This window comes from Podarcis liolepis (genome assembly GCF_965112155.1).
Source record: "Podarcis liolepis genome assembly, chromosome: 2".
Taxonomy (NCBI): domain Eukaryota; kingdom Metazoa; phylum Chordata; class Lepidosauria; order Squamata; family Lacertidae; genus Podarcis; species Podarcis liolepis.
In genome coordinates, this window is record NC_139555.1 from 6020161 (window position 1) to 6032735 (window position 12575).

The 12575-nt window shown below is 42.6% G+C and overlaps 2 protein-coding genes across 2 annotated transcripts in view; one reads left to right on the top strand and one right to left on the bottom strand.

Moving 5' to 3' along the window:
• ADCY6 (adenylate cyclase 6) overlaps positions 1 to 12575 on the top strand; it is a 934310-nt gene that overhangs the window by 465989 nt on the left and 455746 nt on the right. The window lies entirely within an intron of this gene.
• On the bottom strand, positions 6035 to 11439 carry LOC310698273 (17-beta-hydroxysteroid dehydrogenase type 6-like). Its single transcript, XM_083485316.1, has 4 exons — positions 10944 to 11439; positions 8955 to 9213; positions 8302 to 8459; positions 6035 to 6585 (listed from the first exon to the last, which is right to left on the bottom strand). Exons 1-4 carry the CDS (start codon positions 11254 to 11256, stop codon positions 6368 to 6370), a joined length of 948 nt encoding a protein of 315 aa, XP_083341442.1. The 5' UTR covers positions 11257 to 11439; the 3' UTR covers positions 6035 to 6367.

Here is a 12575-nt window from a genome sequence, read left to right on the forward strand (position 1 = left end):
AGCTGGTAAAATGTGGTCTTGACTATGTGGATTTGTAACTGGCTGACTGACCGAACCCAAAGGGTGCTCATCAATGGTTCCTCTTCATCCTGGAGAAGAGTGACTAGTGGGGTGCCACAGGGTTCTGTCTTGGGCCCGGTCTTATTCAACATCTTTATCAACGACTTGGATGATGGACTCAAGGGCATCCTGATCAAATTTGCAGATGACACCAAACTGGGAGGGGTGGCTAACACCCCAGAGGACAGGATCACACTTCAAAACGACCTTGACAGATTAGAGAACTGGGCAAAAACAAACAAGATGAATTTTAACAGGGAGAAATGTAAAGTATTGCACTTGGGCCAAAAAAATGAGAGGCACAAATACAGTGGTGCCCCGCAAGACGAATGCCTCTCAAGACGGAAAACCCGCTAGACGAAAGGGCTTTCCGTTTTGGAGGTGCTTCGCAAAACGAATTTCCTATGGGCTTGCTTCGCAAGACGACAATGTCTTGCGAGTTCCTGCGGGGTTTTTCCCCTTCCCCCCTTTTCTAAGCTGCTAAGCCGCTTATCAGCTGATCCGATCAGCCGATAAGCTTCTAAAAGCCGCTAAAAGCAGCTAATAGCGCTAATAGCGCTAATCCGCTAATCCGTGGTGCTTCACAATACGAAAAAACCGCTAGATGAAGAGAATCACAGAACAGATTCTTTTCGTCTTGCGAGGCACCACTGTACAAGATGGGTGACACCTGGCTTGAGAGCAGTATATGTGAAAAGGATCTAGGAGTCTTGGTTGACCACAAACTTGACATGAGCCAACAGTGTGACGCGGCAGCTAAAAAAGCCAATGCAATTCTGGGCTGCATCAATAGGAGTATAGCATCTAGATCAAGGGAAGTAATAGTGCCACTGTATTCTGCTCTGGTCAGACCTCACCTGGAGTACTGTGTCCAGTTCTGGGCACCACAGTTCAAAAAGGACACTGACAAACTGGAACATGTCCAGAGGAGGGCAACCAAAATGGTCAAAGGCCTGGAAACCATGCCTTATGAGGAACGGCTAAGGGAGCTGGGCATGTTTAGCCTGGAGAAGAGGAGGTTAAGGGGTGATATGATAGCCATGTTCAAATATATAAAAGGATGTCACATAGAGGAGGGAGAAAGGTTGTTTTCTGCTGCTCCAGAGAAGCGGACACGGAGCAATAGATCCAAACTACAAGAAAGAAGATTCCACCTAAACATTAGGAAGAACTTCCTGACAGTAAGAGCTGTTCGACAGTGGAATTTGCTGCCAAGGAGTGTGGTGGAGTCTCCTACTTTGGAGGTCTTTAAGCAGAGGCTTGACAACCATATGTCAGGAGTGCTCTGATGGTGTTTCCTGCTTGGCAGGGGGTTGGACTCAATGGCCCTTGTGGTCTCTTCCAACTCTATGATTCTATGATTCTATAAAGCTTAAAAATTCCCAGGTGATTGTTTGATCATAACTAAAGATAGAGAGATGAGGAATCTGATCCTGAAGAAAAACAGAGAACAAAGACTCTGTATTGATGGAACATTTATAATCATATTTAAGGACATCCCACTTCGTCTCCTGAAGAAATGCCAGCCTTACAAGACTGACACAAATACAGAGAAAAAACTATATTGAATTCAAATGAGAATTCCCATTTGAATTCAATATAGTTGAATTGGTGTGGGATGCAAGCAAAGCGTTGATGCAAGGGTTCTTCATACAACAAAATAGTATTAAGAAAAAGATAACAGAGAAGAAAAAAATGGAAATTTTAAATCAGATGATGAAAAATGAGAAAAAGCTAATTAAAAAAACCAAATGATGTCAAAGTTAACCAAAATATTAATATTTGTGGATGCAGAGAAAGCTTTTGATAATATATCTTGGGAATTTATGATAAATTTTTTAGAATTAATGGACATGGGACAATTGTTTATAAGAGGAATAAAAGCAATATATTCAAATCAAAAAGCGAATTTGATAGTAAATAATGTTATAACAGAATATATTGAAATTATGAAAGGTACAAGACAAGGGTGTCTATTGTTACCATTATTATTCATATCGGTACTGGAGGCCCTCCTAAAGAACATAAGGAAAACTGAAGAAATATTTATGTGCTACCAAAAATATTATTTTTGTTTCAATCAATTCCGATAATCAAAGGGGCAGCTATATTTAAGGAGTGGCAGGAAATAATTTCAAGATACATCTGGTAGGGGAAGAAACCAAGAATTAAATTTAAATTGTTAACTGATATTAGTAAAAGAGGGGGCTTTGCCTTGCCAGACTTGAAGTTATACTATGAAGCATCATGCCTCTATTGGTTGAAGGAATGTTGTTAGAAAATATTTTGAAGGATTTGATCATAGGTTTGGTTGGCACGCATATTTATGGTATGACAAAACAAAAGTGCCTAAAGGATTTGGAAACCACATATTCTGAAGATCTCTATATGAAATATGGGATAGGTATAAAAACCTATTAGAACGTAAAACACCATGGTAGTTGTCACTTTTGGAAGCAATGAGTGTAAAATAGATAAATATGAGTAAAAATTGGGCCACATATGAAAAGTTAGTAAGAGAAGAAGGAAATAGTTGGAAAATTAAACCTTATGAAGAGGTAAAAGAATATGTAAATGATTGGTTGCCCTATCGCCAAATTAATGAAATGTTTAAAAGTTAGATTGGCTGCAACCAGAGCCAGGGCCTTTTCAACACTGGCCCCGGCCTGATGGAACGCTCTGCCTCATGAGACCAGGGCCCTGCAGGATCTGATTTCTTCCCACAGGGCCTGTAAGACAGAGTTGTTCCGCCTGGCCTTTGGCTTGGAGCCAATTTGATTCCCTCCCTCCCTCTCTTTCTTTTTTCTTTTCCTTCTCCGCCTGCAATGAGGCTACATTTTAATATTTTAATGTTCCATTATTTTAATGTTGTATTTTATTTTTGTTTTTAAGTTGTAATCATTCATCTTGTTTTTATTATTGCTTGTAAGCCGCTCTGAGCCCGGCCTCGGCTGGGGAGGGTGGGGTATAAATAAAAAATTATTATTACTATTATTATTACTACTACTACTACTACTATTATTATTAAAGATTTAAAGAAAAATGGATTTGGTTATATTAAGTCAAAATTTGAAATGGGAATATTAAATAACAAATTTAAAACATTGTCAAAAATGTATAAATTGCTGTTGGAATGGCATTTGAAAGATGAAGAGGTTAAGTCGGTTATGATACATTGGGCCAAAGAATTTGGTTATAATATACAGCTAAAAGACTGGGAGAAATTATGGAAAGAAGGAACAAAATTTACTGCATGCAATGCTTTGAAGGAAAATGTAATGAAAATGATGTATAGATGGTATATTACACCAGTGAAATTAGCTAAAATGTATAAAATAAGCAATAAATGTTGGAAATGTAAGGAAAAGGAAGGCACTTTTTATCATCTGTGGTGGGAATGTAAGAAAGTGAAAGGTTTCTGAGAAATGGTTTATAATGAGATGAAAAAGATGTTTACATTTATAAAATAAACCAGAAGCATTTTTACTTGGTATTGTAGGCTCTGACATTAAAAGACAAGATAAAAAACTGTTTTTATATGCGACAACTACTGCAAGAATATTATTGGCACAGAAATGGAAGCAGGAAGAACTACTGGCGAAAGAGGAATGGCAGATGAAATTGATGGACTGCGCAGAATTGGATAAGATGACAGGGAGAATTCGAAACCAGCGGGACCAGAAATTCTTGAAAAATTGGAGTAAATATACGAGTTACCTGAAAGACAATTGTAACCAACTGACTACGCTTGTAGGACTACAAGAAGTTTTGTAAGGAGAACTATATGAAATATTGCAGAAAAGATTTATGAGAATGGACTTTAAGTTATGGATGATTAAAAGTAAAAGATAGGATAACAAATGTAAGATTAAGAGATGAGGTTTGAAAATCATTAGACGTGGTTGATGGAAGTCTCAGGCTAAAATAGCCAAAATGTTGTATAAAATGAGATGAGATGATATGTTCTGTTTGGAAAATATATGAAAAAACTAATAAAAATGTATATTTTTTTTAAAAAGAATTTGTTCAAACCTCTATTCTGACATATGTAGGAATAGAACAAAGATGTCCAATCATTTGTATGGTGGATGGGGAAAGACTTGGTAGGTCAGGCTTCCAGTAGACCTAGTAGACAAGCCTCCACCACATCCCATGTACCTAGAATGCCCCAGATCTTTTCTGTGAAGACGACAGATCCTAATCTTGCTGCACCCAAGTTTCTTAACTGGGGTCTGTTCATACATCATAAAGGTGTTCATAGGAATGTAACTTGCAAAAATTCAGAAGGATGAGTGTAGGGGACTGGAGGTTATGATGACCAACCAACCAACCAACCAACCAACCAACCAACCAACCAACCCACACCTTCCGTATTCTCTTAGCTTTCACCTCTCTCCCCCCACTTTGTGGTAGCCTGCCTAGGTTTTCCCATAATTTTGGGAGAGCCGGTGTGGTGTAGTGGTTAAGAGCGGTAGACTTGTAATCTGGTGAACCGGGTTTGCGTCTCCGCTCCTCCACATGCAGCTGCTGGGTGACCTTGGGCTAGTCACATTTCTTTGAAGTCTCTCAGCCCCACTCACCTCACAGAGTGTTAGTTGTGGGGGAGGAAGGGAAAGGAGAATGTTAGACGCTTTGAGACTCAGGTAGTGATAAAGTGGGATATCAAATCCAAACTCCTCCTCCTCCTCCTCCTCCTCTTCTTCCCCTTGAGTATATCGAACACAGTTCTCAGTCCATGTTGGGTCCAGTCTTCTGCCCCCCTTCCTTCTGGATTGTGGGTCTCACATCCCCAGACAATTTCTCCAGCTGTTTGAAACACAGGAGCCCAGCTGCTTCCTCTCTGGCACATGGGAAATCTCCTCCCTGGATATCCCCTGTCCCATGTTCCAACTCGAAATCTTGCCACCAGGCTTTATCTGGGGGCACTTCCTGTGGAAGCGGTTAAACGATCCCCTGTTTGAGTATATGCAGTGACAAGCGGGTTGCTAACTCATTTGAGTCCTATCAATAATCATACCTTCCTAGTTGATAATCCCTTTCTGTCCCTCTTAAAGAAAACACATAGGAATCTGAATCATATTAACATAAACTACTTTAGATTAGATTAGATTAGATAAATTTATTGTCATTGTCCGTATATACACAGTATACACAACAACGAAAATCAAACACCCACCCAAAGACCGGGTTCACATATACATTTGCACGTATCTCCGACACTCTCATCCTATTTAGACATAATCTATAAAACATAACATAATCCAGAATATAGCATGACCTATTAAAGGCATAACATAACCTAAAACCTATCTCATTCCTTCTTTACTTTCAGATTCATTCAGGTTGACAGAGTGGTTCCTGAAGGCAGGTTTAGGTTACATAACAGATAAACTATATACTAGATAGTAGTGAATCATGAGAAGACTGCAACCGAGCAGTTACCAGTTAGCAGCAACCGACCGACCAACCAACTGACAAAACTGCCTCCCACATAGAGGCAGTTAGTCCTCTTGGAATGTTGGACTTGACTGACAGCTTTATATCCCACACTGCCTTCAGAATCTCTGGGCCCACCCCACCCTCATGGTGCTCAGAATCCACCCCCTTTTCCTTACTCATGGAGCTAAACAAAGACATTATTTCCCCATTGACTCTGGGCGACCCTGGTTGTTGCTGCCAGAACTGAGACAGGGCCCCACGCATTTCCAAAAGGGAAGGTAGCCAGTCCTGGAGAAGGAAAACTCTGGTTCTCAACCTCCACTGCCTTGCAGCCAAACTCATTCATGAGAAAGTCATTGGGACACTGAGGTTAACCCTGAGGTAATATCATGATCCTGCCTTTAACTCAGTGTACTTTGGGGATCGACCAAAAGTATTAATTTGTTTACTGGAACTATAGGCCAGATGCCACATCAAACCAGTTTTTCAGTGGTGCATCTGTGTGGTGTAAGAGAAATGCTTACTGAGTAGGACATTACATTGCAACAGATAAATATTTTAATAGACTACTACTCTAGAATTTGTAATGCAATGAAATACATTGTATATATAAAGAAATAAAAGAAGCAATAAACTACAATTAAAAATCGCTGAGCACCCTACCATGGCACATTGAACTTGCTGCAACGGGTAGCAAAATGATTGAGTGGTCCAGCAAGACCTTCAGCAATTCTCAAGTGGTCCGTGGGAAGAAAAGTGTCAGAACCACTGGTTTAGAACTTCAGAAAAGAGAAACAACGGAACATCGTTCATAGTGCAAAGACTTCCTTGGTTCATTTGGAGAACTGACATGTTTCTTCAGAATATTCTACACGGCTTGTGCTGGTTTGGGCCAGACGCATCTCCACAGGAAATCAAGAATGGAGTCTGGCAAGTAAGAGAGAGGAACGTATAAGAGTTTGGCATCCCATCCTGGAGAGTAGCGGATGCGAGGGGAGCAGGAGGTCAGGGCATGTTCTATAGAGTCCGTGACCGGTTGCAAGTTGCTGCTGCTGGTGAAGGAGAAGAATTTCAATAATTTGAGACCTGTGATATAGGAAACAAGAGAAAAGTTAGTGGTACAAAAATATATATGCATTTATTTCTGCATTTATTTAATTTGTATGCTGCCCTATAACTTCACAGGAGATAACCTAAATATTTTGGGTTCTGAAAGGATATGTTAGCTTCTGGATTTCTCTGCCTAGGAGGTCTAAATCTAAGGAGGGGCATCGGGAACATATTCTGTTGCTTTAAGACGGAACCTTTAGCAGCAGCTGATTATTGTTGTTTAGTCGTGTCCGACTCTTCGTGGCCCCATGGACCAGAGCACGCCAGGCACTCCTGTCCTCCACTGCCTCCCGCAGTTTGGTCAAACTCATGCTGGTAGCTTCGAGAACACTGTCCAACCATCTCATCCTCTGTAATCCCCTTCTCCTTGTGCCCTCCATCTTTCCCAACATCAGGGTCTTTTCCAGGGAGTCTTCTCTTCTCATGAGGTGGCCAAAGTACTGGAGCCTCAGCTTCAGGGTCTGTCCTTCTAGTGAGCACTCAGGGCTGATTTCCTTCAGAATGGAGAGGTTTGATCTTCTTGCAGTCCATGGGACTCTCAAGAGTCTCCTCCAGCACCAGAATTAAAAACCTTTAACAATAGGTGATTAGACAGTGTCAATATGTATTTCAGTCAGTAAGTGGGGCTCAATGGTTGTACCTAGGTGAGGGTTGTCATACGCCGGGTTCAGGCCCGGGCAACCCACTAGCAGAGGAAGAAGTAGCACGATCCCGGTGGGGTGCCATCGCGGCTGCTCCCCCCTGCCACACCCCCAGGACACACGCCCTGCCCCAGCTTGCCCCCACCTGCTCTCCGCCTCCCCCCTCTGTGTCGGAGCATGAAGCTCTGCCACTGGGGCGACCCGGATCCTCTCCCTCTCTGCGGCTTTTAAAAAAAGCATAAACTGGTCTCTTTTCTTAGAGCTGCCTTTCAGGATCAAGCGGGTAGCGGACATTGTTTTGGTGTGGGTGTCTGTGCGTCTCTCTCCCCACTCCCTCGGTAATCTCTTCCCTTTTCTCCACTGGACTCGACCCTGTGTGTGCTTATGTGTGTATAACTGTCTCATTGTGTCTCCTCTCCATCTCCCACAACTGATTGTGCTTCCCTTTCCGTGCAGTAAACAAGGAGCCCAGAGCAGCACCCTGCTGGCCCCACCCGCCCAAGGTCCTTTGCTCCACAACCGCAGTGTTGGCTGGGTTGGTCTCCCACCAGGGCCATCTCTCTCTCTCCCTTCTATGTGTCTCCTTATGTATCATATATGCCAAATTGAATCAAAGATCAAACGACAGGCTAGGAATGGGTGTGATTTCATATCTCTCCAGATACAGACCTGAACGTGTCACATTAGCTAGGTTCTGCCCCCACTCCTAACTATAGTCAGCATTGTAAATAGACTTCATGCCCCCCCCCATCTCCATCAACCTCAGTCACTGAAAGGGCAAATGGTAAAAAAAATATATATTTAGGATATTGGCCAGTACAGTGTACAAAATTTAGCCTTGTATGTTTTTAAAGGGGGGGAGGGGGGAGATTACACACACACACACACACACACACACACACACACACGTGTCAGTGTGTCCATTGGAGGGGGGATGTAGGGGGGATGTATTAGCACATACTTTAACTGCAGGCTTTGCAGTTATAATAGCTGTGTGCTTTCACACATTGCAAACCAAACTGAATTGTTCCCCCCGCCCATTTCTACTCACTGCGCTCAAAGTAGCGCTGCCCATAGGCTTCCTTGATGTCAGAAGGGGCTTGGCTCCATGCATTCTTGTAGCTCTCTATCATGTTTGACTGAATATGTGTTTTGAAACAACCGGGTTCAATTATGCTGACTCGGACCCCGAAAGGATAAATCTCTCGCCTGAATTGAGGAGGAAAAATCAAGAAACACGTCTTGTTACTGAACCAGAATAATAAGGAAGATCATGATTTGGCTTCCATGGAATAGAACATCTTTCCTTAAAGAAGAAGAAGAAGAAGAAGAAGAAGAAGAAGAAGAAGAAGAAGAAGAAGAAGAAGAAGAGAGAGGGAGATGTGGTGAAATGCAGCTTCCTGTCTTCTTCTGTCTTGAGGCACCAGGGCATTGTCTATGACCCGGCATCAGACATATTCAGAGGCAGCCACCAGGAGGTTGGTGCTTACAACTCTTGCTGGTACATTAAATTGTTTCCTCAAAGAAAAGAGCTGACTTAGGTGTGCAAACCCCTGCTGATTACTTGGTAAGTCTCTGGTGCAGTCCACATGTCCCAGCACCTGCTCTTTATTCATTGCTGCCCTCTGCTTGAAACTTAGCTGGAGAAGCAGACATCCCACTAAAGCAAGGAGAAAGAGGAAGATACAGAACTATCATGTTTACCTCAGGATGTCAGAGAAGGCTTCCACGCCGTACTTGGATGTGGTATAGGGTACTGCAAAGCATGCCAATCGTCCCGCCATACTGGACATGTTGACCACCCTCCCTCTGGCTCTTCTCACCAGGGGCAGCATGTGTAGCGTCATGTCAATCATCCCAAGAAAGTTGACACCAATCATCCTTGCAACGCCATCTTTGGTCAGCCACTCACTGGGAGCTAATGGGGCACCAGTGCCTGCATTGTTCACCAAACCCCAGAGCCCTGTGTGAGAAGAAAAATTTATTCTTATTGTTCCAGGTTCTCTCCTGCCCTAATAATTGGATATATACAATTCTTTGGAAATGTGGGTATATCTGCATTCTTGTGAGTGCTGTGTGTGCGCGTGCTATGCACTATATGCCAAGGATGACGCTGTTAAGTCAAGGCACTCATCTTAGCTTCTCTCCCACACATCTTTTGCTCACTTAGTGCTTAGGATCCATGCACAGACACTCTTGCAACTTCAGTCATCGCCCTCTGTCAAATGAGCACAGCACTGAAGTGGAGGATAGTATGGAGCCCTGGGCATCAATTTGCACAGCAGCCACCTGATTTCTCTGCATGCTATCAGAGAATGGAGTCTGTAGTTTGGGCCTACGTTTTGCACAGGTTGGTTAGGAGATTTTATAGTGATTTTGCTATAAAATTAATAAGACATAATACGTGTAGAATATAGCATGCATGGAACACTGAGAGGGTGTTTATGAGAGGGTGATGAGAGGAATAACTAAGAAAGAGGGGTTTGTATCATTAATAAATGATTTATATCATTTATTAACAAAAGTACAATAATCTCCCTTCTTGTCTCAGTGTCAGCAGCCACTATGGAGAAGTTATATTAATGTTTAGATTGGATCAGGCAGCATTTCTGAAGAAAGGGCAGCACATATCTCCTCCTTCTGAGTCATTTTCCTGGTGTGGATTGCAGCTCCTCCCAGCTGCTCTTAGGAGGAAAAATTCAGAGTCCAGCATCACCTGCTTGTCAGTTAAAGTTACCATTTTGTACCATCACTTATGGCTTTTCATATATGTGCTTTAAAGAGCAGATTGATCAGTGGACATTATCAGGTGTCAATGTTTCTCTTCACACCAGAAGGAGCTTCACCTGCTGATGTCACAGAATAAGCTGCTGTCAAAGGCACAAAGCAAATGTCTTTCAGATCAGTTGGCAACCCTAGAAGCTTCTTATAAAGGTTGAATTAAGCTGATTGCATAGTTTTTTTTTTTTTTACTCACTGATATTTGGATTAATTGTTTCTAATAAGTTTTTTGAATATTACTCGTTCATTTGATATATTCGGAGTCACTTTGGCGACATTGTGTGGGAAAGTGGAATAAAGATACAGATGATACAGAAAATCCCTGGCCTGATTCTTCCAGAGGCACTGGCTAATCAGTTTGAGGTTCTGCAACTGCTTGCCAATTTAAATTTAAATTTTAAAAAAATTAATTAATTTTTTAAAATTAATATTAAAATCTTGCAGCATTGATTATGCTCTCTTGTATCTGTAGACATTATCAGATAGGAACATGTATCTTCATACAAAATGAAGTTTCACTGTGTAACTTCACAGAACAAGCTGCTGTCAAAGGCATAAAGCAATAATCTTTCAGGTTATTTGGCAATTTTAGCAGCTCTTGACAGAGGCTGAATTAAGGTGACCCCATGGAATTCCTTCCCCATTCATTGCCTTATCGATTTTAGTTGATCTTTAAGGTGCTACTGGAAGGAATTTTTTTATTTTGACTATGGCAGACCAACACGGCTACCTATCTACTACTGATTTTAGTTGTTTCTAATACTTTTTAAAATGGTCATACTTTTTCGTTTTGATATATTGGGAGTCGCTCTGGCTACATTTTGTGGGAAAGTGGAGTAAAGATAAGCAGATGATGATACAGATAATGCCTGGCCTGATCCAGAGCATGGAAACAACAGAACAAAAAACTACCTTTGTTCCCCACTTGATCTTTCACCCACTCCGTCGCTGCCGCCACACTCTCCTTACTGGTGACATCCAGAACGGTGGTTTTCAAGCGCTCTGAGGTGACCTTGTCCAGCTGCTCTGCCCCCTTCTGGGTGGTACAGGTTGCCAACACCCACAGACCCCGGGCATCCAGATGCCTGGCAAGGTGGTTCCCAAGGCCAGAGGAACAGCCCGTGATGAAGACATATTTCTCTGTCAGGTTCTCCACCGTCTGTCTCTCCTGGTACCATTGGTGAAGGAAGTAAAGCCCCAGCAGGGCAGCCAGGTAGAGCCACATGGCTGAAACCTGCAGGGAAGAAGCTTGCAAGAGTGGGGACACACAGGGACCTAGCAAGCCTTGGAGAAACCAAATCCCAACGCCTGCTCCACCATGAAGCTTGCTGCTCTATTTAGCCTTCCACGCAGTGTTATTGAGGGGAAGGAGGAATTTTGCATGAAGCAATGAGCTGCTTGGAGCAGAGGGAAGCCAAAACAAGTATAAATAATAGGTCTAGCTAGCTTTTTATTAACTGAACAGCTCAATAAAGAGGAACAGTATAAGCCTATCTACATCTATAAATATTGTACAAGCTCAGCATCAGCAGCCAACAGATCGTATGCCTTATTTTGCCATTATTGCACCACATATTGCACCAGACGGATCTGAACCAAAGAGAAGGGGCCATGCCAATGTCCTAGCAACACCCTCCCCCCGCTTAGGACGGCATGTTTGCCTCCTGTGATGTTACTTTGGAATCAACTCCAAAGGGTAATTAGTAGTCCTTTCCATCTCACTAATTTGTTGCGTGCTGGCAGGAGAAGGAGAGCTCCAACATTAAACTGTTTTGCTCCATCAATCGCCTCTTTAGGGGGAGGGGGCTGGGGGCACTGAACCCTCCAGGCTCTCCCTGGGCGAAGAGACCCTCCAAACTCGGCAAGCCTCCAAAGGGAATACTGACATCGGACAACATCTCGACATTGCTCCACCATCCACCCCTGCTGCCTTCCCATTGCCAACCCTCAATCCATCTTCCTCCTCCCTGCTCCCGCCTCCCGCTTCCTGCCTCACACTGGCTTCTCCTTCTGCCTTTCGTGTGTGTGTGTGTGTGTGTGTGTGTGTGTGTGTGTGTGTGTCTTTCGTGTTGGTTTTGGAGCTGTTACCTTTCTGGTGAAGAGCATGTTATGCTCTCTTGGGCTGCCTCGGGGCCGGGAGCGACAGGAATCGGGCCTGTGATCGATGGCTTGGACATATCTGCTGTATGGGGAAAATATAAAAATTTACTCGAACAGAAAACACCTTGGTAGCTTTCCCCATTAGAAGTGATATCTTTGAAAAAATTAAATGTGAGAAGTAATAGGGTGACATATAGAGAGCTGTTAACCGAGGTGGAACATCAGGTGAAACTGAAAGATTTTGAAGAGATAAGGGATTTATTAACAGACTGGTTACAGTTTCACCAATTAAATGATATCTTTTTTTAAAAGTAATATTTATTAGAATTTCGAATAATACAAAAGACAAAAAGAAAAGAAAAAAGAAAAAAAAAGAATTCATCCTTTACAGTCTAATTTTCAATAACCTTTTTCCGCGACTTCCCCTCACCTCCCCTTCTTGTA

What these genes read in the sequence shown, in the direction of transcription:
- LOC310698273 (XM_083485316.1), bottom strand. Translation starts at nt 11,256, where the DNA reads ATGTGGCTCTACCTGGCTGCCCTGCTGGGGCTTTACTTCCTTCACCAA. An exon ending in AGATCAAGTGGGGAACAAAG is followed by an intron (nt 9,214 to 10,943) that starts GTAGTTTTTTGT and finishes CTTCTCACACAG; the next exon opens with GGCTCTGGGGTTTGGTGAAC. An exon ending in GCAGCGCTACTTTGAGCGCA is followed by an intron (nt 6,586 to 8,301) that starts GTGAGTAGAAAT and finishes CCTATATCACAG; the next exon opens with GTCTCAAATTATTGAAATTC.